This window comes from Rhopalosiphum padi, chromosome 3 (genome assembly GCF_020882245.1).
Source record: "Rhopalosiphum padi isolate XX-2018 chromosome 3, ASM2088224v1, whole genome shotgun sequence".
In the NCBI taxonomy this organism is placed as follows: domain Eukaryota; kingdom Metazoa; phylum Arthropoda; class Insecta; order Hemiptera; family Aphididae; genus Rhopalosiphum; species Rhopalosiphum padi.
Genome location: NC_083599.1, coordinates 10,920,044 through 10,947,780, shown reverse-complemented (window position 1 = coordinate 10,947,780; position 27,737 = coordinate 10,920,044). Strand labels below are relative to the sequence as shown.

General features: G+C 28.5%; 2 protein-coding genes across 2 annotated transcripts; both read right to left on the bottom strand.

The window, feature by feature from the left end:
- Positions 1-652: 652 nt before the first annotated feature.
- LOC132924623 (proton-coupled amino acid transporter-like protein pathetic) lies at positions 653-10,944 on the bottom strand. The gene is made up of 9 exons (XM_060989035.1): positions 10,318-10,944; positions 7,075-7,236; positions 6,843-6,993; positions 4,324-4,445; positions 2,974-3,058; positions 2,582-2,908; positions 2,330-2,511; positions 1,884-2,218; positions 653-1,806 (listed from the first exon to the last, which is right to left on the bottom strand). Exons 2-9 carry the CDS (start codon positions 7,233-7,235, stop codon positions 1,310-1,312), a joined length of 1,860 nt encoding a protein of 619 aa, XP_060845018.1. The 5' UTR covers position 7,236; positions 10,318-10,944; the 3' UTR covers positions 653-1,309.
- Positions 10,945-16,036: 5,092 nt separating this feature from the next.
- LOC132924625 (proton-coupled amino acid transporter-like protein pathetic) lies at positions 16,037-27,449 on the bottom strand. Its single transcript, XM_060989037.1, has 9 exons — positions 27,184-27,449; positions 24,013-24,206; positions 23,679-23,829; positions 22,111-22,334; positions 21,480-21,564; positions 20,713-21,042; positions 17,562-17,743; positions 17,220-17,434; positions 16,037-16,996 (listed from the first exon to the last, which is right to left on the bottom strand). The coding sequence occupies exons 2-9, from the start codon at positions 24,117-24,119 to the stop codon at positions 16,572-16,574; spliced, it is 1,719 nt and encodes a 572-aa protein (XP_060845020.1). The 5' UTR covers positions 24,120-24,206; positions 27,184-27,449; the 3' UTR covers positions 16,037-16,571.
- Between the last annotated feature and the right edge of the window lie 288 nt (positions 27,450-27,737).

Sequence of the window (27,737 nt, the reverse complement as noted above, 5' to 3'; positions counted from 1 at the left end):
ATTGTCATGGTCACAACTGAGGTTTTAGATTTTTTTTATACAGGAATACCAAATAATATTTATTATCTAATGTTTATTTATTCAATTTATCATAATTTGATTATGTTTAAAGTGCTTTGATAAGTTCTACTACACACACTTTAATATTATATTACCTTCTATAATAATATTGTATGAACTGATTTGAAAGCATTAAAAGCTTTTGGTTTCGACTGTGGTTAGAATTTAAAAAAATAAAAACTTAGGTTTCAATTGATTTTTAAAATTTTGATTTCCAAAAACTAAGGTTAACTTAGAATGCTAGAATATATACTTATCTATAGTATTGTATTTATATATTTAACAAAATGTAACAATACCTATTAACAGTATTAACTTATTATACTTAACTGTTTTACAAAAAAAAAAATGTATATTCAAGAATTTTTTCAAGAAGGTAGGTACTTTCAACCTTATAGTATGCTTATATACATATTCTTTAGATTAATAGCAAATGCATAAACATAATTATCTAAATACCTAAAATATTATCAAATTATCTAATTAATATAAATACTATGCTTCAATACACTCTTACAGTTCTCACACTGACCTTGAGAAAATAAATACTTATACTAGTATAAAATGAATAAATAAATAACTGTATGATAAGTATGTTGAAAAAACAATTTAATATGTATTTCGAACAAAAAAAAAATATATATAAGGTATATAAAAAATTATACCAATGGTACAATCATTTGCCATTTTCATCATTTCATAAAAAAATATATGTATATTGATTTCAACTATTTTACAAGTAGCAGCTGATGAAATGCAAAATATATTTTTTTTAAAATGTCTTATAAAATTAGTAACATATGACACTGAAAATGTGAAATAGTAGTATAATATAATAATTTAGAAATAATAAATATGTACCTATTATGATATTTAAAATTATGTGATGGTACATTTTGTTTTCAACGCGCTTGTATAGAACGACACGTTGAGTTGATCAAATAAAAGAAGAAAATAACATTTTCAATAAAAATAAAAATAAATAGGTCTAAGACAGATAGTATCAGTCAATAACAACACCTACCTATAACAATAATATTATGACAATAGACCATTAGGAAAAAATTATGATATTATAATTATGTCCGAAGTATATTAAACACATAAGGAGACTATACGAGTGAAATAATCTATAATTTATAATGGTAACACTCATATAGTCAACATATCACTTTACAACACCTCTTCACGTGTTGTAAAAATTATTTAAAGTATGGGTCGGTGTCTCGGCGGTGTTTATGCATATCGATTAATTCATTTCTTTTGTCAGATACGCTGTTTCCGGCCCCGGACCTATAGTAGTCGTTATCATTGCGATGGTAGAATTCACTTTATCACTGGATCCGTAAGAATGAAATATGTCAACCAAAGATGCATATGCCCCAGAAACCATGGCAAATAAAGCGAGTAAAATGATGGCCACGTCTTTAGCAGCTGTCAATCGGCTCATACCCTTCTTTCTGGTACCCAATTCATCACTGCTCATCCTCCTTTCCTGTTGTCGCTGTGTAATACCACCACATTCTATACTCATGTCGTCAAACATCGCATAGTTATCGACACCGTCAAATCTTAAATCGTTTTCTGAATCTGAGTCTTCGTTATGGTCACCATTATCGTTGAAATGATTCCAAAATACAACCAAATGAATTGCAGCCGGACACAAAAGTCCCAGGATGGAGAAGAACACTGCCCCAAATAAAGAGATGATGGGGGCAAGGTTGGGTACGATAGCAGCAATACCAACTGCAATAAATATATCAAATAATTATGAGTATAGGTACACTAGAACGACATTATATCAATATAATATGGTACTGTACAAGTGCCCAGGATCATTAAGGCCCGCATGACATAATACTCCCAGTCCACGAACTTTTCTTGCTCATCCAGTTCTTCTTCAGTCTGTTTTTTCTCGTTGTTTGTTGAATGGTTCATTGTTGAAGTAACCGTGGTCATGGTCACTATAGTACCGGCAATGGCGCTTACAGTGGAAGTCTCTTTATCTGTCGTTGGAGTGCAATATTTGGCATCCAATTTACGTTTATGTAGCCAGGGCCCTAAGCGAGACCAAACGATCTCACTGGGGACACAAAACTGCAAGCCATATGAGAAGAGTATCGACAGTGTGACCATGATCTTAACTGCCTCAGCAAATCTATTATTTGAAGCGACCAAAAGAATTACAATTTATCACTGTTACTAACCAGTAACCTGTCTATCTTCAGTTTTGTTATTGATTACTAGTTACAATACAAAAAATACGTACAAATCGTTGGGAAGATTGAGCGTAATCGAACCTTCTGTGGTATTACCGAAACGCAAATATCCCAGGAAACCAGCAATCGAGTATAAAAATACGACTAGAGTCATGGCAGCATTCAACACTCCGCACGGACGGGCCCGGAGAAAATGCTCTGGGTGGCGCATTGAGTTCTCAATCGGTAAAACCTGTCATATAAAAGTATTATTATCGAAGTAGTTATACGTTAATTGAAATTGTCTGAAATATAATACATACGGTGCCGATACCCTCCATGGCAAAGACAACAGTAGCAAAGAACAGCGGCATGTGTGCAATAGTGCCAACCCATGGGCGTGATGCCATATCTGGCAATGGTACTGCTGCTAGCACAGCTTCTTTGCTGGAAAATGGACTGACACCGACCACCACCCACACCATGGAGCAACCCAAGCCGACTAGTATGAATGTTGTCGCCACGGCCGAGAAGGGGACCAACACTCGGAGTGAACGAATGATGCCGAGAGGAAGAATCGGCAAGGCGAGTCCTAAGATCCAGGTACGAATAGAGAAATGCCACTCTTCAGGCGTGTGGTTGTCTGCGACCTGGAAAAAGTCAAAGTAAAAATATGATGAAAGCTGTTTCATGTTAATATAAAGCTGTTATATACTTGTTTGAACGACGCCGAGACGAGTATGACGTACACACAGTTACCGAAATAATATGTGCAAAACAATGCAGCATTAACAAACCCTCTTTATCATGAAGATTTTGTAGATTATTAAATGAACAGCAACATGACAATAACAATTATTTGTAGTCACAGGACATAAAAAAAAAATGTAAGAATATTGCGTTATTATTTATTGTGTATTTTTTGAAAATATAAATTATACATTATTGGCACTACCAATATGATAAAAATAATATTTTAACTCAAACTAGACAAATAATAAAGTTTTTTATTTTAGAAATAGTTGTCAGGTTTTATTTGTTTAATTGTTATAATTTTTATAATTTCCATAAAATATTACAATTTTATAGAGCTAATATTTAAAAGAGATAGATTCGGCATAATATGTATATTGTATAAGGTAAAAAATCGAAATATTATAATTTATGTAAATACATATATTTAATTTTGTTACTAATTTAAAAATAATGAATGCGATGACTTGATTATTTCAACGATAAAATGTTAAATAAATGGGAGAAAATTATAATTAATATTTGTAAATTTGTCAATAAAAGCCCAGTCCCTATAATAACAAATATGAAAAAATAATAATAACTTTATTGTAACAATAGCATTCATAATTAATATTTTCGAAAATAGATTACAATATTACAGCTACTCCTAAAAGCAGACCTTGTGCTGGGGTAGCGATTCTTATCGGTTTAAGTATACATATATATATAATAATTTACAGTTTATTTAAATTTAGTTTTTAATGAAAATGTTTTGTATCAGAAATGCTTAACATTTTCATTATATTATTGATTTAACGTTGAATTTTGGAAAATTTACTTAGGTTATTGACTTAAACAAAAAAAATGTTGAGAATAAGATATAAGTTACAGCTATTATAGTTGAGATGTAGGTAAATATTTTACCTATTTTAGGTAATATTTTTATATATAACTTCTTAGTGAATTAAAATCTGTTATCAGGATTTTTTCTATTAAGTGGTAGTTACCTAATATTATATAATTGCTAATTATATTGGATAAAAAGAACTACCATTTTTATGCATGATATTTGGTTATGCATTAAACAGAAATCTCATACGCTGAATATACATTCGTGAGTATTTGATATAGGCATATATATATATATATATATATATATATATATGTGTGTGTGTGTGTGTGTGTGTGTGTGTTCATCTAAAACCAACCTTCAAAAGATATTTTTTAGAATAACTAGAAGGTCAGATTTATGATGTTATATCCAATATAGTAAAATAGCACGCAGAGCTGTTAACTTAATTTTATAATAATAATTAATACTTCTTCGTACTTGGCGAACGAGGCCCAGGCGCGAAATCGGTGCGGACCAGTCTTAAATGCTAAATAAGCGGTGTCGGCGAATCCGAGAGCTGGACGACGTGTACGACGGGCCAGTGTTTGTGAGCACAGCACCTGGAAAAATAGTAATACGTTTAATAAGTATTGGAAAGTTATTTAACCTAAGTTACAAATTACTGTAACAAAATTAATTTTTATGTTATTTAAATACATTTTATAGTAAATAATTTATACCAGATATATGTTATTTTTCGTAGTAAACTTCCTAAATTACTCGTTATTATTTTATTTAATGAATTAGAAGTATCATTTGATAATTTATTAGTATATAAGATGTAAATAATATATCATGTATCATATACATATGATTTTTTTATATTAACCAAGCACTAGTTTTAAATAAGTAATATATAGAAAATGTACATTCTTATTTAAAATAAATATTAATGTGTTAAACGTTTAACAATATTATTGTCTTAGTTGGTTCTTAAATAAATATTTTATATAATTTAATATTGTTAATTATTATTATTACGTCGTTCATATATTATAATAACTAATAAATAATAATATAAGTTTTAAGTTCCTACAATATTTAAAAAACATAAACTGAAAAACATGAAACTTAAAAATAGTTTAATTTTGAAAGACAATTTGTAGGTAATGTTATTTAATTTAAAATAAAGTAACTTCTCTAACTTCTCCGAGTATGGGTATAAATGGTATAATATAATATAGTATAATAAGCACAACTATTATAATATCTATAACTGGCACTTAATGTGCTGTTGTATTTCGTGTGTAACAGGCATTAACAGCATCAATAACATTAAAACGTAATTAAATTTACCTATGCTATAAAAACTAAATAACTTTATTAACATTTTTTTGCGAAATAGTAAATGAATAACAGAAAAATTATAAAAGAATATCATGATGACAGCCTGTAGAGCTATACAAATTATAGACCACAGCAGTATATTAGAAAGCATGTATTAAAAATAAAACGGCGCGGATACTACATTCATTTGAAACTGCGTTACAAATTATATTATTACATTACTACGTGTACATGAAAAGAAAAGCTTGGCCTTCGGACTGTAGTATGCCGACTGATTTTCAGTGTTGTGTATATTGTTTACTAAACTACTCCGGAATACCACTAATAATTGAGTAGGTTACTTGAATGTATTCAATTTGAATTAATTCAAATGATTTATCAATTATTGTAATCGAGAAACAAGAATATTTTAATATTTATATTGCTATCAATAATTTATTATTATACATATAAGTAAAATGGTTGGACGAACTAATTTAAAAAAAAATTAAACGTAAATAAATACATCTAATTTAATATAATATTACTAACTATTATTAATTAATTTAAGCATTGTATAGTTAAAGCTAAAATTGTTCGTGATTTTGATGTATTTAGTAAAAGTTTTTAAAAATTGTGACTATATAATTACGGAGCATTTTTTTTTTTTAAATACGATATAGTAAATTTATGAGCAACCTTAAGTTACATTAAATTTTAAAGCTTTTTTAGTAAAAAAAATCAATACATAAATTGAAAATAAACTACATTTCAAATATCTATTAATTGCATAAAAGGGCCAAAATTTAAAATCACCTATAATTCTAATATGAATATTTAGTAAAAGTTTTAAGTATTTATAGCTATTTAGTTTTGAATTGCAACAAATAAACAATAACATTTTTTTTTCAAAAACTGGTTATTATACTTAATACTATTTTTTCCCTATTATATTAATAAGTTGTTTACTATTTAGACTATTTTACTAGTGTCCTCCCATAAATATAATTTGCTACCCAAAACCTTTCAAAGTTTAAGGTTAAAAAGGCGATTATAGATACAAAAAATATTTATATTATACATTTTATTGTTAAACTAATACATTAGTTGCTCTGCTCAGATTCTAAACATTATTGAATACCATAATCTAAAATATGCGTACAACGAGAGTAACAGTAAGATGAAAAAACATCATCGAAGTTAATTTTCTTTGAATAACAATACAATTATAACAATTATACAATATTAAATAATAATATATTTTTGTTTACCGACCGATAAAAGGCAGGTGACATACTTATTATGACATGAGTTCAGAGAGTGTCTAAACTCTATACGCTGTGATAGTTTTCTGTCGATTTTAGTATTTTATTTAAAACAATATTTGAAGTACGTACTTGTGTCTTATACGTTATAACAACAAATACATTTATCATTAACTATGTATTTCCGAATGAGTTTTTAATGCTTTACATTTTTTTTTTTATTGAATGGCTATGTATTTATTTTTATCTATTATACTCTACATTGATAGACAAACTACTTTTTAGGTAGGTATAACAATATAGTATTACTGTACGCATAATAATAATATGTTTGGCGAATGCGAACGGACGTCCGAGTTTATGGGGTGGAATCGATAGGAATGATCGTATGAAACACAGAGCGGTCCACTGTATTATAATACTCACCAGGAGGTAAATGCAGTGCGCGCACAGTGCCCCGATGGCGGCCGTCCCAAAAAGGCCAAAAATGAGCCCGCCATTTTTGAACGCGTTCGGCATGGCGAGGACGCCGGAACCGAGACTGCTCTTTATCAGATGTAATAAGGCGCCGGTCGCACTGAAAAACCGTTTTGTATTTGAAACGTGGGGCCGCGGGATGATACAAATAATAATAATAATAATCTGGTTCGTAACTCACGTGGTCGAATTGGAGTTGTCACGCATCTGGAACGGATCGTACGGCAGCTGCTTTTCTCCACCCTTGACATGACGCCACCCCTGAGTTCCGACGTTGCCGTCGCCATCGTTGCCGTTGTTGCCGTTTGCGCCGCGGCCCTTCGAATTTACTGTGTGTTTCATACTGCGGAAGATGCCAATAAACGTTCGTTAATTATAGGTATCTCTGTATATAGTCATTAGGTACCTATATATTATGGGCGGGACGTTGATTTGTCGTCATTATATAACGATGTGGTATATCTTCGGTTATGCATGCAAATCGTAATGTAGATATAATAGTATTGTAATATAATGGTTTTATATAGATGACGGAGAGAGTCCTTCGACAGACCATTGTGCCCAAAACGACAATATGATACAAATATAAGCAATTCCATTGAACAGAATATTATACCGCGGGTATGATCCATATTTAATATTTTCTATATTAAACGTAGGTACAATGTACATTACCCAAACAGCTAAAGTCAAATTTTTTCATCGGGTATTGTACTTTCAACTAATTTCAAATATTCAAATCGATTTCTATCATTCAATCGTCGAGATTATGATATTAAATTATATCTTAAATTATATGTACATTTTACTCGCAGGCATAAGATATAACATGTTAATGACAATAAACATCAATCATATTATGGAAACAATATCTCTTAATAAACTTATATATATATTTATACAAAATCGCTGTTCAATATACTAATACAATTTTGGTTATTTGATTAAAAAAAAGAAAATGAATTCTTTTTTAATTGGGATGAAATATATATGTAGGTGCCTAACCAGTGGGCAGCTAGTGGAATTCTAGGTACACTGATCTACATAGTTTTCCAATCTCTCCATAAAGATAAAAATATATAATAAGAATAACATATAAGTCTCGTATAATTGATTGATATCATAGAAAAATCTTTGGAATTATAATTAGTAATATACAAAATATATAACTAATTGAACATAAAAAAAATCATTTCAAATCCGTTAGTAATTATGAAGTCTCAATTAAAAAAAGAACAATTTTAAATATTATATATATATTGGAGGGCACTGAAATATAATATATTGTCCCCTATAATAGACTGTTGGTTCAAATAAACCCTATATATTATATATGTGCAATATTATACTGAATGGGTGGCATTCAACACTTCGATATATTATATATTTTTTATTTGTATGGTATGTGTTATTATTATTTTTTTTTTTTTTTGTTTTCATTGAGATGTCTTTCGATGTATTCTTAATGTACAAGTGTAATAATCATAGTAGTATTTTTTATAGTGATTATAAAAAAAAAATCATTATGTTTTGCATTTTGATAAGACTATTATACATTTTATAAATCGTAATCAAATAAAAAAGTTAAAATACTCTACTTCATTTAGGTTTTTTTTTTTTGATCAGCTGTAAAAGCAAATGTATAAAATAGTTAATTTTAAAATTAATAAAATCGTATAATGTTATAGTTATATTTATAATTAGCTTTAGAATGGTGGTTTAGTATTTTGAAAATTATGTTATTAATTGATAATTATTAATTTCTACATACACCATCATCGTCAATAAGCTTAACTCAAAAATAGATATTCATTCAAGTTTCATCATACTATTATACTTAATTTTAAACTTGAATTTTGCGTTTATTATATTTAAATATGTGTGTAAGAAAAGAATATTTTATGTTATATTTGGATATTTTTCAATGTATTATTGACTATCGTATTGAAAAGTCATAGTAAATATATCTGTATAGTTTAAAAATTTATATATATATATATATATAATATATATATAATATCTGTAATCTAAAGAAGCTGTGCAACTTATTTTTTTAAATAATTTTATTTATACTAGCGCAAAATGCATAATATAGTATGTTATTAATATCATTGAAATAAATAAAAACCATATACCTGAATATACAATTTATAAATCTTAAGTATTAATAATACATTATTATATTTTATGGCTATACTTAACATATTTATTATAATATATTATCTTGGAATTAACATTGGTTACTTTTATTAGGCAATAAAAGCATAATAATATGTAACACACAAATTTAAAATTAATTTATGATTTTTTATGAACTTTAGTTGCTTGTTTCATATAACGAGCCAGCACAGAATTGTTTAAATAATATATAAAATTTTTCGATTAATAATTGTTTAAGACATTTCATAAAAATGTGTTTCTATTATATATATAAAATACTGCTTATAAATCATAATTGTAAGTTAGCGTTCTCAACTAACACGATGAAAAAAGTTAAAGCACTCGCTTTCAATGACTATTTAGTTTTCGACTTGTCGTATCTTACATTCTTACATAATAAATCGTAATAGAGCAAAGTAATATAAAGTATTATCAAAATTCTAAAGAAATATTTGTTTGGTTTCGATCAAATAACCACAAATATATACTCGATTACGATTGGAAGTAAAATGTAATATGTTAAAAAATGTTAACATTGAGTGCTCATCAAACAATATATTTTGTTCTTGTGTCTTTTTAACGGTAAATGTGTGTACAAAGTCTATAGCGATATCATTCAGTGGGAAAGACTTTTACCTGTATAGGCACTATAAATTGTGCCTTCGTCAGCGTACGCACGATTATGTATTACATGTATTTATATATACTTGTAGTATTTTATGGACGTAAACTACATTGGACGCAAATGATGACGACAAATAATATGAACAAAAAAAAATAAAATAATAATGCGAAATAATAATTGTTTACACTCGTCGAATCACTTCAACTTCAAGAGCATGTACCTACATGCCAGCATAAAAAAAATATACAATCCACTATTCGCCGTGCTTTCGCGTAGTCGTTATCTTACGCAAGACACAAACACGCGGCACCTGAAGCCTAATCGTCCCACTTATACATTTCTTATTTCCTTACCGTTGTTACTGAGAGTAAAAGCTTTTAATAACAAAAAATGTTTACATCCTCTCGAGGTTCGAGGGAGCGGTGGCGGCCACTCGATCTAAATGACGGTTGCGTCACGCACCACAACGCTTTGTATATCTTACTCATAATCATACTTATAGGTACAACAAGTTGCGATACTTATATCACATATTTGCAAAAAAGATATTACACGTGTAGATACACGCGAAAACGACAAAATAAAAAAAAATCGACCGATGAATTGGAAAAAAAAAAGAAAGAAAAAAACGGCTCATACCTTTAGCAGCTGGGGCTGCGGGTGGTGGTGATGGCGATTTTGGTGTGTGCTACTGCTAACGGTGCTGCAGCAGAAACGCTGCGATTTTCTTTTGTTCGCCGCAATTGTCACGGTCGCTGTTGCTGCTTTTCTCGTCCAGTCGTTGCGGTTTCCCGTAAATGGTATCCGGCGTGACCGCTGTACAGAAGTAGCGGTCGTCGGTCGGATGTGAGTGATTGTCGAAGACTGAACAGATTTTAGACTACTTAAATGCGTATACGAGTAAAATATATAACGACGAATAAGGCGACAATTATTATCGATATATAATTTAATTAATTTCGATGCTAATTACGCGTAGACTGCGGCTACAATATAGTTATTATCTATATCAGTGACTTCTATAATATGCTTTTTAAGTCAGCGATGGCGAGACCAACCGTTCGGTCGATAAATGAAGCGAAATCGAGTTGCTGCTGCTGTCGTTGCTGGCTTGTGACTGTTACGCCTACCACTAGACGAAACTATAATAATATGTCGATGAATGGACGAATTTGACAACAGAATGTAATAATAATATTGTATATAGAAACGATATAATTATAATGAGTGCGTAGATTGCACTAATTTGTCTTAATGATAGAATCAATCGAAGCAGCTATACGTTCCAAAGTGGCGATGACGGCGGCACCTCATCGTAATGACAATGGCGATAACGCTCGCGATAATAATTACTCTGACCATGGGCGTCGAGAGAGCAATACGCGTAACCGAATGCAATTTGAACGCGCAGAAAATCGAACACCAATATATTAAAATACCGTATAATGTGCAAATGCCAATAATAAATCGTATAATACATATTATTACACGCTATCACCTATATAAACGACGGTGATAAGGCTTATAGCATGTGTAGAGGTACCAGACGTCTATTGTCCTATAGTTAAATAATTGTACGCCGGGATCACCTATTGATTTTTGTACATTAAATCGATTTCGGTTATCGCGTTATTAACATATACTTATTAAAATATATAATAATATAATAGATATTCACTATCCGTACATCCAATTATTTTAAATACCTACGAGTCCGTAATTGTTATGGCACGATTTATTATTTGCGTGTTAATTATAAACGTTCTTTACGAGTTATTTTATCAAAACAACATAATATAATATTATTATTTTTGTCATTTAAAATGGAAGAATCAATATATTATAATTTATTTTAAAAATCTATACTTATACAATATATGTATTTATCAAGTAATTTGACCGTTTAATTTAAGTAGCCCGTATTATTCTCATTGTACCATACTGCAATAGAGCACAGATTGTCTGTCTTTGGAAAAAAACTAAGAATATTCAAGACTCGAGTTTCAATATTCAAAGTTTACTCGGTGTGAATAAGTTCGTTTTAAGCAACCAGTCATATTTGTTTAAATACGTAATAGTGACAATAATGAAGGCACTGGAGCGAACGTTAATCAGCTTGCTATAATTATCAAGCTATTCCTTTGTTTGTACCATTAATAAATAAACTAGGTACAATATAATTTATGTTTTTAAATCAATGCTCCATTTCTGTGGTTCCTATAATAAATAACTACTACGACATTAAAAACATTATAACCGTAAACGATAGTTGATAAATATAAAATAATTATTATTTCAATCGACATTTAGATGAAATATAATGTTTAAATATGTTAATAAAATAATAAGTAATAATATTTAATATAATATCATTTTAAAACACGCCTTGTGATTTTGATTTAATTCTGATAACGTCAAGTTATAATTTTTTTCTTAAAAATTATTATTTTTGTTTAATCTGAATTATATTATATAATAGGTTAGGTATGAATAAGTAATAACTAATGAAATTACCGAATAATAATTTAAAGTAATACATTTAGTAAAGATTATCTATTACTACAATATTAATTTCATACTTAATCTTAATATATTATTCATATCTATAATCTATAACTAGTGTTTGCTTTAGACATTAAATTTAGAGTCTCACATCTCTAGAGTGATGTGTTTTATCATATATTATTTTTGAGTAGTTAAAATGATTTAATCTTTAATTTCGAGAGTGGTATCTGGTAGAAAATGAGATTTAGTTGATACTTCGAGCCTCGTGGGATCAAAAAAAAAAAAAAAAATTACGTAGTACAGGAATATTATCTATTGCTAATTTTTGATGAAATCAATTTTGTTATATTGTTGTATTTCAATCACGAAAAACCAAAAGTACTTGCATTTTTCACCAATTAATAAATATTTATATTAATGCTCTTTGACTCAGCGATACTTGGTATGTGTTTATATAATATCAATCATTGTTGTTAAAATACTATTATAGTATGATTTTATTTTTATTAAATGTTAATTTAGTATGATTATGTAGTTGTGGTATACAGTGAAATGTTGAAATTACTTATTAGTCTGTTTTGAATATTTGATCGTATCAATATCATGGAAATACTGTAACCATTAAATAAAATAATAAATAACCCGGAATTTGCAATTTAAGTAAACCAGATAAATAATTAAAAAAGTTATAAATTTTATTTAAATAATTAAAATAAATATCCGTTCGATATTCCTAGAATTAATCCTATAGAATTAATAGAATTATAATTTTTAACTTGATTTTATAAGCGTTTAAATTAACTTAAATTATCGAGTACTTTTTATCGTCATAGGTTTTTGAGAACGTTTATTTTTAAGTGCTTTAATTTATCTGTTTTTTTGAACACTTACCTTTTGGTATCTATGTTTTTATCTCTTCATTGAGACATTTTAAACATTTTTCTGTTCCTGGTTTTACATTAAAAGGATAAACATTAAGTAATAGTAGCTACAGATTACAATATACACACCAATAAATTAAATCACAAGTTTTAAATATTATAGGTAGTTACACAATATATCTACTGTTAAAGAACAATTAGTATTTCGATGATATGCGGTGAAAATAAAACTTTTGTATTTTTAATTTTTTCATGCATACATAACAATATAATGGGCATGATGAGTAAAGTTGAATACCGAGAAGCGGTTAAACATCATGATATTATGTTTTCGATACTACAATAGTTTTAACTTTTAATGACCTGCATTATTGAAACATAAATACAGTTACCTATTTATATAAATAATTATTTTATTTTTATGGCAATGCGCCTTCGTTATCTCGAAAATTATAAATGCGCTTTGCTATATCATAATTGTTTTTAACTATTAAAATGTAGACATATGTATATAATACTACATAATACTATAATCTACGGGTATATACGTAGACTAAGTTGTTAATACAGTAAGTATCTTGTTATTATTAATATAATGTAACACTGTGTCATTCAAACCAGCCGTGTAAAATGTAAATCTACAAAATTAGTAGGAATTTTTCAAGACTAATTGCAATTTTTCTGTTTACAAATTGAATCGGAAGTTAATGTGGTTAAATTTCCATAACTTCTGTCGAGATAACCTATAAATAACATTAGAAACAAATGTCTGAATAGCTAAGTCAATAGACGCATTTAATATACTTTTGTTTTGTTCAGACAACAACAAATTAAGTCCCAATCGTAGTTAAATCAGAAGGTTTTAAAAATAATTTATATATTGTAATTGCATATAATTATTGTCCACGGCGAGTAGGTATAGGTAATACGCGTATCTAAGATGTATTGTATACACATGAAACGCTGTTGATTTAATTGTTTTTATTTTTCACAATAAGTAGTTGAATGCAGATTTTAGTTTAAATAAAAATTATATTTTACTATTTTAGTACAATATATTAAATTTAATATAAATTTAATAATTTAGTTTTTGTAATAAATAATAGGTAAATGTATTTACCAAAATATAATAATTATAGTTTAAACGTATGTTTATAATTTCTAATTTCTAAATCTTCGCGATTTTTTAAAATGTTCAACATATAAATTAGTTGTTTTTAAATATATTTTTGTATTTGTTGAATATTAAATTTGTATATAGAACTAGGCATTATATCTATGATAGGTCAACATTTTAAAATTTGTTTACTTGAAAGTCAATAATATTTTTGAAATAAATTGGAAAATTGTTTAAGTAGGATCGAAAACTTTTTATTATCTTCACATTAATTATCATTTATCATTTATTGATTAATTTTGGTTTATTTTGTATTGATACAATTATTATAATATTCCTAGTATTCCTATACACTATAGGAACTTAAAATGTTTACCAATTATATAGTATACAAATATAATATTAATACATTTAATAATTTTGAAAAAAAATTATAGAATATTGATAATTTTTTTTTTGCTTGTTTAGAATTTCGAATAATCTAAATTTTTTATTTGGTTTTATTGTTAAATATAAAATGCAATATTATAATTAAAACTTATAGAAGACCAGAAAATTTAATAGAACATTAATTAAATAATATATATAATTTTAACAATAAAAAAATAACGAAGAAGAAGTAGTAACTTATTTTATTGCTGAATAGGTAGGTATTAATAATTATTGTAGGTATCATTAAAAATAATTTACATTTTTTATAGAATTTTTTTGTAATGATTTATATGTATTATAATTAGTAATATAATCTAACCAAAAATTGCATATTTTTTTCTATTTTCTTGTCATAGTGTTTATCTATTATAAATTTTGATTTGGAAACAAAAAAAAATATGTGTATACAAAGTTATTAATACGTATCACCAATGATTATAATTACTAGTATTTATAATCAATGGTATCACTTACTAGTTCAAGAATATTAATGTTGACATCTCGTTGATATACAGTATATAATATTTATATATATGTATACAGTACATACATACTAGTAAAACAGGGGTAAGTATTTGATCGTGTTTTGAACGACCATTGGGCATTGACGTTTTTATATAAGATATACAACTCATAATAAATATTAAGTCCACTATAAATCGAAATATTATAGCACCGTTAGGTAGTAATCTAAAATTCTATCATTTTTTTTTGTTAAATATATTTAACAAAAATCGACGTGAATACAATAGTATGAGACTAAATTTCAATAAAATACTTACAAGTTACAGTTTTTAATGGAAATAAAAATCAAATATTTTTTTACTTTAAATGTTAATAATAAAAGCTAAGCTGCTCCCTGTTATATATATTATGTAATACATTCACACTAATAGTTCATTTTATTTGAATTTCTTCGATTAGGTCATTTTTTGCTTAATAATAACTAAATAATTGTGTACTTAACATATTTTTTTATTTATTTATGTTTATTTAGTCTCAAACTTTATTTTAATTTAAATACCATGAGAATAAGTTTAACACGAATACTTATAAAAAACTATATTATATTTTGTTCCTATTTGAAATATTACACTAATAAGTAATAGTAATAATAGTGCTGCAGAAATATCTCAAAAGATTTAACTAAAACTGCTGACAATTCATATATTAATAGTTACATTAACATTGAACATTGCGCTTTATATTTTTGTATTATTTAACTATGTGCATGTAATATTATGCTTATATATTATATATTTAAATATCAATCAATTATGTTTTAAGAATAACATTAAATTTATGACTCTAATATTGTGTAAATATTTATTATTTAGATACTTAACTGTTGGTAGCAGGAATAAGGATATTATGATAGCTGTATAGGATATAATATTAAAGTGATCACAAATAACACAAAACATAGTATTATTATTTATATATTAATGAATTAAATCTACAAAAATGAATAATAATAGTAGTGAAATATCGATAAAAAAACATATTATAAAATAGCGTGCAATTAAGTAAGAAATTAAAATTTGTTTCTCTGTTTAAAACAAAGAATAGCGTTCAAATACCGCAAATAAAACAACTTTATAGCTTAATAGTAAAGACAATATAGTAGTATCTACGTGTATTCTATCCAGTGAAAATTATATTATCTCGATGGACAATATCGTATAAGTTATTCATAACTAACGAGTGCTACAGTAATAGTCCTAAAATATGTGCAGTCATTAATATTATGACTTATAATAATTGTATATGTAAAAAAAAAAAATATCAAGCAGTGATTGTACTTAGGTACTGGTTTTGAGATACTTGAGCTTGCTTAAATAATTCTCGAGAATATAATGTTCTCTCTCCATACAAACTGTTCTCAAGCAAAATAAAACTTATTATTATATTCTAAACGTCTAACTATAAAATAATACATAGTCGTAATTTTAAAAGCGTCATGCTGAATTTTGAGATAGTTCTGTGACCGCAGGCACGCTGTGGCCCGGAGACTGAGATATAATTTCTCGTAAATTATAGAAGGCTCCACCGGTCAGTGCGAACAAAGCCAGTATAACATATATACCATTTTTCACATGTCGCAAGGCTCTGCGGATAGCCAGGTTCCGACTGGCTTTATTAGTTTTTGCAACCTTTGCGGTCAGTGCCGCCGCCGACGCTAATCCACTTCCGTACTCCGCAGCTGTATTATCACAGTAGTTCATCTCTTGGTGATTGTCTTCAAAGTCATCTTCGCTTTCTGGATTCCAGTACCAAACGGTCTCTAGTGCCGCAGGTACTATGAGACCAAGTACTGAAAACCCGACCGAACCGACAAGGGAAATCATAGGCCCGACGTCGGGTACCACAGTCGCTATAATCACTGCAATCACACATAAAACGATAAAATCTTATTAATAACTTTTAAAAATTGAACGCAAACTTGTACCAATATCTTGTCGATATTTTTTTGGCTGGTAAAGGTTGTAATTAAAATGTACGATAATACGATTTTCCGGGTCAACAAGTATAAAGTTCACACATTTAGTACATTTAAGTATTTTAAAGGTAAATGCCTACACTAGATACTTTTCGACAACACTTACCCGTTCCAACGATCAGGACAAATCGCATGATATAGTAATCAAGACTTGTTTTTGTCTTTTCTATCACCACAACTTTCGATCCGTGTTTTCGTACAGCTTTTTTCGCTTTCTTCTTTTTAATCCACGACCACACTAGGTCCGCGGTAACGGTTAGCTGGAGTCCGTAGGTCATGAGAATTCCTAAAGTAACTACGATTTTTACAGCTTCAGATAATCTGTAGGAACACGAAATCGACATTAAAAATATAATAAATAATAATATAACATTAATGTTACCGGCAGCGTCACGAGACGCGCCGTAATGATATACGTATAGGTAATATATATGCATAATATGCCAACCTGTTATTCGGAGGCAAATTGAGTGGCAAGCTTCCCAGGCACCGTTCACCGTATCGTATGTACCCAAAGAAGCCCAAAGCGCCGTTGAGTAACACGATGATAAACATAGACCAGTGCAGCGTGTAAGTTGGCGGTCCAGCAAGCTCAAGTGGGTTCTTCATTGAGTTTTCGATGTGCATAAGCTTTATACGTAATAAGTACCGATTTAAGAATGACGCAGTGTGTATGGACGGTTAACATATTCAACAAAATAACAAAAATACATAAATAAATAATAATTAAAAATATTTAAATTATAATAATAATTATATTATCCTTCAACAATTGTAATTATCTAATTTATAAAAAAGGTATTTTGTCATTTTTAATATTGGATTTTCCTATACATATATTATATATTATAATATTATAATTTATAATACATATATAATGCACTAGCTATTTCGACCATTTAACAGAAGCAATTTTTTTAAATTATTTTTTTTTTTTTGAATAAAAAAAGTTATGTCGTGTGTACCCTGCAGTACCTTTGCAGCACCTTGTATCTACCTATAAATTAATTTTGATTATTTGTTTTATATTTTGCAATTTTTTTAACTTATAACAAAAAATAGACGTTTCTTCATATCTAAAAAAAAAAAAATTGGTCTCACGATTTAAAAATTGGTTGTGCCCTAACACGCCTATGGGCTATGATTAACGACTCATAAAGATTCAGTTTTGTGAATCAAAAACAAAGAAAAAGTATTGTACTGTTATGGTACACTAACTATAGTTAGTAAAATAATAATAATAAATTAATAAATAATAATTAATAAAAAAAAATACATATAATATGCGTATTTGACGATTATCTAGATTCTAGATTGTTCATTAACTATAAGAATCAGGAATAGGCTTAAGAACTGCTTCAAAATGAACTTTATCATTAAATAAAAATAAAAATAATCGGATAATTAGTTTCAGAGAACATGTGTGAAAAGATTTCCATTTTCAAATTAATATATTATATAGTTTTAAAATTTATTTTTGTTGCTAAAATTAAAATTGCTATAAAATATAGTTAATTATTTAAATTATTAATAGTAGGAAAACACTACAATAATCATTTTTACTACGAGTTAAAATCGGGACACGTTTAATTTATCTTATTTTTATTGATTAGAAAATAACATGTATTCTATAGTTGTTATTTTACTTTTTAGTCAAATCACTAGTTAAATGTTATAGAAAATGTGTAAGAATTTATGAACAAGTAAGACTTAAACATGTTTTAATTATAATTGCCCTTTGTATATTTAAAAACTTTCGAACACAAAATACTGTATACGTATACCTTCATAATATTTTATTATATTATACAAATGTGAAATGAATATTACCTATACAATTCTAAAAAAAATTAAATAATTGATTAGATAAACTATTAAAATAATAAGACTTAATTATGTCATAAAAGTATTTAATTACCTAAGGACATAAAAATTAAGAAAAAATGGGTGATTGTAAATTATACCAATCATACCTACCTGTTTTGTAGGTACTTATAAGTAAATTCAACCAATATAATTTTTTATACATAGTCATGTAAGAAAAAGTTAGTTGCATTGGTACCAACTTTTAACGTATAAAATGAAATTTAAATTTATCGATAATATTTTTTATTTTTAAGTCAAAACTAATTTTTATTAAATTTTATTTTTTTTTCAATTTGAGGCTAAAATTATTTACAGAACGTGTCAAATGCCATTTTAGTCGCTTGATTTTTTGGTTACTATCGTGTAGATTCTGATATAATACATACCTAGTTAAGTTTACGTTCTTTGTACTAGTAAAAATGTTTTAACTATACTATATTTAGTTTAAAAAAAATAGATTTAATCAATTAATAATATTGTACAATATATATAGATATTTGTACGTATAATGTTGGGCATACAAATTTGGATTTGATTTTTTTGTATAACATCGGTTCCAGTTATATACTAATATAATATATTTGTACATATAAATAATATAATTTTGTTTTAAAATGTGGATTTGTGTGTGTTTTTTTTTAGTATTACATCTATGTACAATTTTTTCAGGTCAAAATAATGTAGCATCGGAATTTAGGACACATACTAGTTGCGGACAAATTATTTCAGGTCAATATTATAACATAACAATTGCGGACACGCGTTTCGTTGTCATAATACTAATTGCGTACAGAGATTATTTTTAATAAAAACCACGTGAGTTTTCCGTCAATCACACGTAACTTTTTAAGTTTTTCACTATACATTTTTATACAGAAAAATAGAAAATAAACGAACAGAAAGACAACACTACGACAGATATTAAGCAAGCGAGTAAGGTTGTCGATAAAGTGCAGATTAAACATATGTTTTGACAGCCGTTTCAAAAGCACCTGCACAATCTTAATGGTGATAAATAATTTATATATATATAAATCGTTAATATCGAACAGTTCCCAACGTCCACAATCGTTAATATCAAAAATAATAATTGGACATTTATCTGCAATTCGTATCTTATATTTGTGTCCGCAATTCGTATGTTACCTTTTTAGATTTCGTCCGCAACTCACGTGGTTTTTGTCACTTTGTCCGCAATTCGGAAACACCGGGAATTTACACGTTATGAATCTGACCCTAAAATCGACTACCTGTAATTCAATGGAATGTACCTTTTTCATGCACCCCAAAAACAACATAAATACCAGTTATATATAAAATCTCTCTTTTAAGCGTGAACATGATGCTGTGTGGGACAATAATAGCTGCAGACGAATCACTTAAAGATAGAGCTCCAAGTGCGTATATGTGTATACCATATTTTTTTCAAATGATTCGTTTCAAATAATATAGTCCTTAGTATAACAACGTTGTAGGAACCAAAAAAAAAAAAACATCTGTCTTTAGTATTGTGTCTTGGCTTCTTCGAAAATATTTCGTTATCTTATTTCCTGAACGCAATATGGTATTTATAAAAATGTATAATATTATAAACAATATACTTCTATCTTAAAATAAATCTTAAATATCTAAATGGAATAGTTTAATAACGCATATTATTTTTTCATAATTTATATTTTGTAATTTGGACTTGCATGATAAAAAAAGAAAAAATTTAAAAATATAGTGCTTACCATTCCGACCCCCTCCATAGAACATAATGCACTTCCCGCAAACAGCGACCAACGCGTCATTGGCCATACTACTAATTTTGATAGTTCATTCTCACGGAGTGGGTTGCGTCCCTCGTCGTCGGTGAAAATAAAATAGAACATCGCCACAGTGCCCGCCGAAATCAGCCCGTTGGCAATTACTGAGAACGGCACTAGGTATTTTATAATTTGAACCATACCCATTGGAATGATTAACAGAGCTACAGCCAAAGGGTACCAGTGGATGGATATACCGTTCAACATGTAGCTCCATGTGCCCGCAACTCCACCAGTGGTGTAAAGATCAATTAGCTATAACGAAAAATTCGTTGGGTGTATAATATACGATTATTAATGTAGTTTTATAGAGTTGTTTACAGCTATATAAATTATTATAAGATAGCAATTGATTTGTTTCTAGAGCTTTAAAAATAGTTTATTTAAATTAAATTAAATTTTTTTTTTAAGTTTTGCAGCATCTAGTACATTATCATTTTCAAAACATTACTGCTTTTCACCTATTAATGTTATAATGAAATATTAAAATTGATTTTAGTTTTGAACAGTATATTATAATGTTTTATAATAATAATGTAATCGTCGAAAAACTAAAAATATGTCCTTTGCATTGTGCAGTTTAAATGTACTAAGGTATCGCGTATGCACTAAAAATATAAACGTGTTACTACTACTAATATTATGTTATTAATAACTATCTGGTAAATTATCTGGACTTGTCTGCACTGTACCTGTTTGCTCGTGCTTGCCACGACGCACACGTAGATGATGTTGACACCGTAATATGTTAAAATCAATGAGATTGTGGTGAATTTTCTGTTCGCAGCATTTGGAGTTACGGCAGTAAAGTAAGCAAATAAACAAACAAACAAAATATTTTACGGTTAGTAATATATCGGTAAACGTGTGATTCAGCTCAGAAAACTATAATTATTGCGATAAAGAGAGTGTGTAGGAGTGGCAACTTCTGTGTAGACGGCTCTGAAACCTAAAAGTCAAAGGGATCTCTGTATATTTTATTCTCTGAGGGATCTGAACTCGTATATACGTATGATATGTGACCTTTATATGATCAAACGTACCTATACTACGAAACTGATATCGTTCGAATATATATTTGATATTATTATTATATTTAAATCTCAAATACTAAATTATATACAGTATGTAGGTATACAATTCGAAATTCCCTCATTATAGTATAATATAACAAATAAATAATAATATACCACTCATAAAAATCGACTATAGTTCTCTGTAGGTCTGTAGGTTTATAATAATATGTAAATATGTTAACGAATTATTTTGTGAATAGGCGTGATGGGTATCGACGGGTACAACGTGTATATTGTATAAACATACTTGGCAAATGGGCCCCATGATGCGAAGTGGCCGCCTGAGCCGTACTTAAACACTGCTTCCACGGTGTCCGGATAGTCCATGGGAGGCAACAATAGCTCCTTTCCATTATTTTGTTTGTTCGGCTGTTCATTGTGTTCTTCTTCGTCACCTTCGTTATTTCCATTTTTTTCTGCCAAAATGGCAGCCGCGTATTTGCCGGATCTTAATATCTGTGAGCAACGAACCTACAAACACGCACAATTGAGTCCTCGTGTTAAAGTAAAAACCATTATTATACAATATAGATGGAGAAATACTTAAATTCACTGCGTTTGAAGCCAAAACTGAACATGTTACTAATATAATACTATAATAACTATATCTTAACTTAATTGAAGTGCCTAATTCTTCTAACAGTTCATCAAGAATTTTAATATAAAGTATACAAACTATAATGATGTACTCAAGTAAATTAAAAAAAAATCCTGGTTTAAGTTTAATAATGCTTATACTGAAAAATACAAATTTTTTGTGTGCTCAAATATTATTATTATATATAATATTATCATATATTATTGTTTCATATCTTTTTTTGCAATTTCATGCAGCGATTGTGCAGCACGAAAATCGTTGACTGATAGATTATCACATCTTTAAATTATATTATTATGCTATACCGATAACATCGGATTTTAAAATGTTTTTTGGTCCATTTTATTTTTATGTTATTGGCGAAAGATTGAAAAAGTAAAATTATTAATGGAAATTGAAAACATACCATTGGAATATAAAAGTAATAAAGTCGCGTACACACTAAATAGTATTCATATCTACTCCTTACGTATTCTGGTTATACAATCGTTAATTATTTTACATATTTTTTTTATGTAAATTTTTAATAGGAAGTAAGAATATTTTAAATAAAATACATCTGTACATCGTTATTACCGAACAATTTGTTATTAGAAAATAACAATGGTTGAAATGACCAATGTCTAAACGATAATAATAATAATATATACATCCGTATATATAGTTATAATATTATACGTTAAGAGTTATTAAAGAATTATAATTTTGTCGGTAACCATATCATGTAAATTACCTATAGTATAGATATTAGTATTGGAATAGTTTCGACCGGTGTATTAACAATAAAAAAAATGAAAGACGTACCTATGATGTGCTGTATATTTATACAACGTCAGTTGATTTGTAAGCTATGTGACGGGGGACAGGATTTTTAGATAATATTATATTAAGCCTCATTCAATTTTTTACAACGAATGATTATGGCTATCCATGTTTTCCAATGGAAAAATAAAAAAATCGTCTTATTATAATATTTTGAACGTGGATATCGCAAACGTATGTAATAAAAACAAAGGTCGTGTCGCCGTGATATCATAATATTGTTTTCTACGTCAAATGGGTAGTGTAAATACTTAATAATATAATATTAGCTAATCCGCAACCTAACTACAGTAATTTGCATTAGTCTATTACTGCTCGCGCCTTGTTCGGTTCAAACACACAAATATCGAATAATAAATTAGGTACAATTTATGATAATATGTTTATATACTCACAATAAAAGACATCATGTTCAATACCGCAATTCCGAGGATTACGATGCCTATGGAGCCTACCAACAACCCTGCATTGTGAAATGCTTCGGGCATGGCTAAGAATCCACCGCCAATGGTCGACTTAATCATATGCATCATCGCTTCCAAGTTTCTATAGTCAATGAATGAACAGGTGTAGACGTGGCAAGTGACAATAAATCGGAAACAAAATAATAGTAAATATAACGATATAAAGATGCAATTAATTGCTTTAATTAAATGTATTACACAAATACATGCGTATGGGTATATGTATAGGTATAATGTATATATATAGATTATTAGAGTTTCTTACGATATGTTATGTTTTTCTGCATCGGGAATGTCGGCGGCTACTTCCACTTGAATGGCGGCACCACCATCCGTATTGGTGCCCGTAGATTTGGTTTTTACTTTCCTCATAATCTCATATCACGTACGCACGGGTCACAAAATTTACAAGTCAACTGGTAGTGTTGGTTAAACCGAAAGCGATTATTATGTTATCTTCTGAAAAATATTTATTGATTGTAGTTTTTTATAGTATAATATGATATTATAGGTAAATTATTAATTTTATCAAAAAAGAAAAATAAGTTTTATATATTTTTTTATTTTTTTATTTTATACATTATTTACCAAAGAAGGAAATTACTTAAATTAAACTACAATCATACAATCATTATGAAATACTTTAATTTTAATATAGCCTATAATGTAACAGCGAAGATGGCCAAAATAAAACACATTAAACTGAACCAGACACATAACTAGTTAATGAATGAATTGTCTTGTCGTATTATTCACCTAAGCAACAATTAAATAAGCCGAAAATATAAATTAAGGAATAAAAAGATGTAGTATATAGTACCTAACTAAAAATAATGAATATCTTTCCTTCGACAATAGAAATATGTGCACTCTTTAAACTAATAATTATAAATTAATTATACGAAAATAATTTCGCCAATAACAGATAGATAGACAACTATCAAATCAAAAAAGAACTTATCTAGTAAGAATGCAATTTGTTTACTCGACGTCGATAGTAAAATACCATTCATATCGAACAATTTATTTAATGGATTTACAAAATGATTGTATATTTACATTCCTATAATTCTACGGTTACAAGAAATAAATGTTCTTACCTGGAATTTGGTAAGAATTATAAGTAGATATCGATAATAAAATAAATTAATATATTTGAACATCTATTAAAAACCAATAAATTTAATGAGGATATTATTTAATTATAAGAATATGTATAAAAGTACCTACATTTAAATTTTAGACTGAACATAAAGTAGTCAGTAAATTAAATTGTCCGAACAAAAACGAATCATATATAAATAAATAATTTACAAATTGCTGAAATTACATTGGGGCAGGTATTTAGAAATATATCATTAAATCAACAATGTTTTTCTTTTTTACTAGGTAAATTAAACAATTCACTAAATTATATTGTCCAATGTCCATAGTCGAATAAAACCAATTGTATTATTAAGAAACAGTAAAATTTACTGCGACGTAAAAGTGTGATGGACCATGGACCTTAAACCTATAACAAAGTAGACTGAAAAGTGATATCAGAGAGAAATTCCAGCCATTATTATTTGAAAAAGAGCATACAATAGGTTCTATCGTATTATACATAAATAATTAACAATCCCTTTCTAACAGTGTTTGAACTAATACGTTAAGTTAAAATAATTATATACATAAAAATAGCCGAAGTATAAAAATCACAGAATAATACGTATAGGTAAATTATGATATGATAGAGAGGGGCAACTTAAAATTATTAGAGAGCCATTTTTTTATGTAGTAACTACTAGGTTCTTAATTTTGATTTTTGAAGGTTAAACTACATTACATGCCGATGTCACAGGATTAAAAATTCTAATTATTATTATAAGTCTATCTAATTAATTCTAATTGTTAGTGTTTTTTTTTTCTGAGGGACGATAAATTATAAAATAATTAATAACCCATATTTAAGTAATATTGATTATGAATAACAAACAACAATACCATCAAAAATTATATCATAATAAATTAATATATTAATAAAGTTTATTATTTTCAGACATACGATTTTTATTTTTTATTCACGCAGTAATAAATAAAAGATAAATATAATACGTTTACCTTTTGATTATAATACGATTTAAATAAATTAAATGTTAGTCAAAAAAAAAAAATTGTTACTGTTAAGCCCAGTGACATACAAGATATTATATTATATTAAAGTTTGTTAGAGTAGACAAAATAAATAATAATATTAAAAATAAATTTATTTATATATATATTATAATATTGTAAATAGCGTAAAACACATATGTCATAAATTTATATTATTTTTTTAACATATATTATATAGATAATAATGGGACACATCCGGGTTGCTTCCGGAAAAAAAATGTATTGTTACATCCGATATGTAAATATATGTGTGTACTCGTATATTACCTATAACTGTATAGGTAATATTAAACTAAATAATAAATATCAGTATCAATTTATTACAGTTATTACATAAAACAAACATTAGAAAATGGATATGAACAAAATTATATTGAATAGTAATTTAGCGCATACCTAGTAAAAATATAAAACCTACATTTATAAACAATATTAAGTTCGAAATATTTCATAAAAAATAAATTTATTACTATTATTTTAATTTTAAACGTCTGCAATAAAAATATAAAAAGGTATTTATTATACACATTATTTCAGATTGAAAATATGAACGTCTATATAATAATGATTGAAAAAATTCTAGAAAAACTCCAAAATATCTTATAATAAAATGTCATATATATTTATATATCATACGTTTAGATGAATCCTGACAGACTAATACAAATATTGTGTAAGGAAGGACATCAATTATTCATAAGCATCGATAGTTTAGATACGTGGACGATGCACCAACATTTTATCGGTTATCCTCTGTCAGTCCGTTCCACTACACTAACCTTCCTCAAAACGCTTGTAAGTAATTCGTTATTGGTTAGATATTCGATATAAATGCAACGAAATATTTGGAGAAATATTGTCACACAAATTGACTTGCCATAAAAAAAAGACGTTCAAAGTAAAAATAAATCACGATTTATTATAAAAACCAAAAATAATAATATTAACGCGCGATTTCGATAATATTATTTACGAGAAAAAAACCGAAATCCCGTGGACTCGCGGCAAACCGTTCGAGAACGATCATTATACAGACAATGGAAAATTAAATAATAATAATTTAATGGTTGCAAGTGTTTCGACGGAGACGGTCATCGGTAAGTGTACACCTTTACAACCGGAAAATGAATAAGTATAAATGCCTAGTCACGACCGTGATCGTAATTTAACCGCGCGAAACCAGTGAATGGCGATGTCGAAACGAAAATTATATTCAACTGCAATTATGCACTACTACAGCGCTATACATACTGTATTATTATAATAATATTATGCTCACCGTTCGGGTCGCAACAGGCGCAGGTACGAGACGATGGACAGCGCGTGGCCGCGGGAACAGGTTGTCGGTGTCGGGAGAGCACCGTCGGACGCGCTCCGCCAAGTGGTAGTAATGCGACTGCGACTCCGGGCTGACTGGTGGACGGCAACTGGTGTGCGTGTGCTCCGGGATGCGTTACAAACAGCAACAGCAATAATAATAATAATAATAATAATAAACAAGTAACGGCGCGTCGGCACTGCTCCGTCAGACCTCACCGCTGTAGGCTCTCAGTGCACACTGCAAGGGACGGACCAGCGGACACGGTTATATAAGCGCGTCGCGGACGCCGAGGAGCCGCCGTGGATCTCCGTCGAGTTTGGCTAATCTCTTGAATGTGCGTAGTGTGCGTGCGTGCGTGCGTGCGTGCGCGTGTACCCGCCGGGGTGGTGCGGCGGGGTGTGCGCACACGGTGGGCCGGTGCCGCCGAACGGTGTGGGGTTGCGGTCGCCGAGTGACGCCGCCGAGGGGGGAGGGGACAGCCGAAACGTTTCGAACATCTAACAAAATAATAT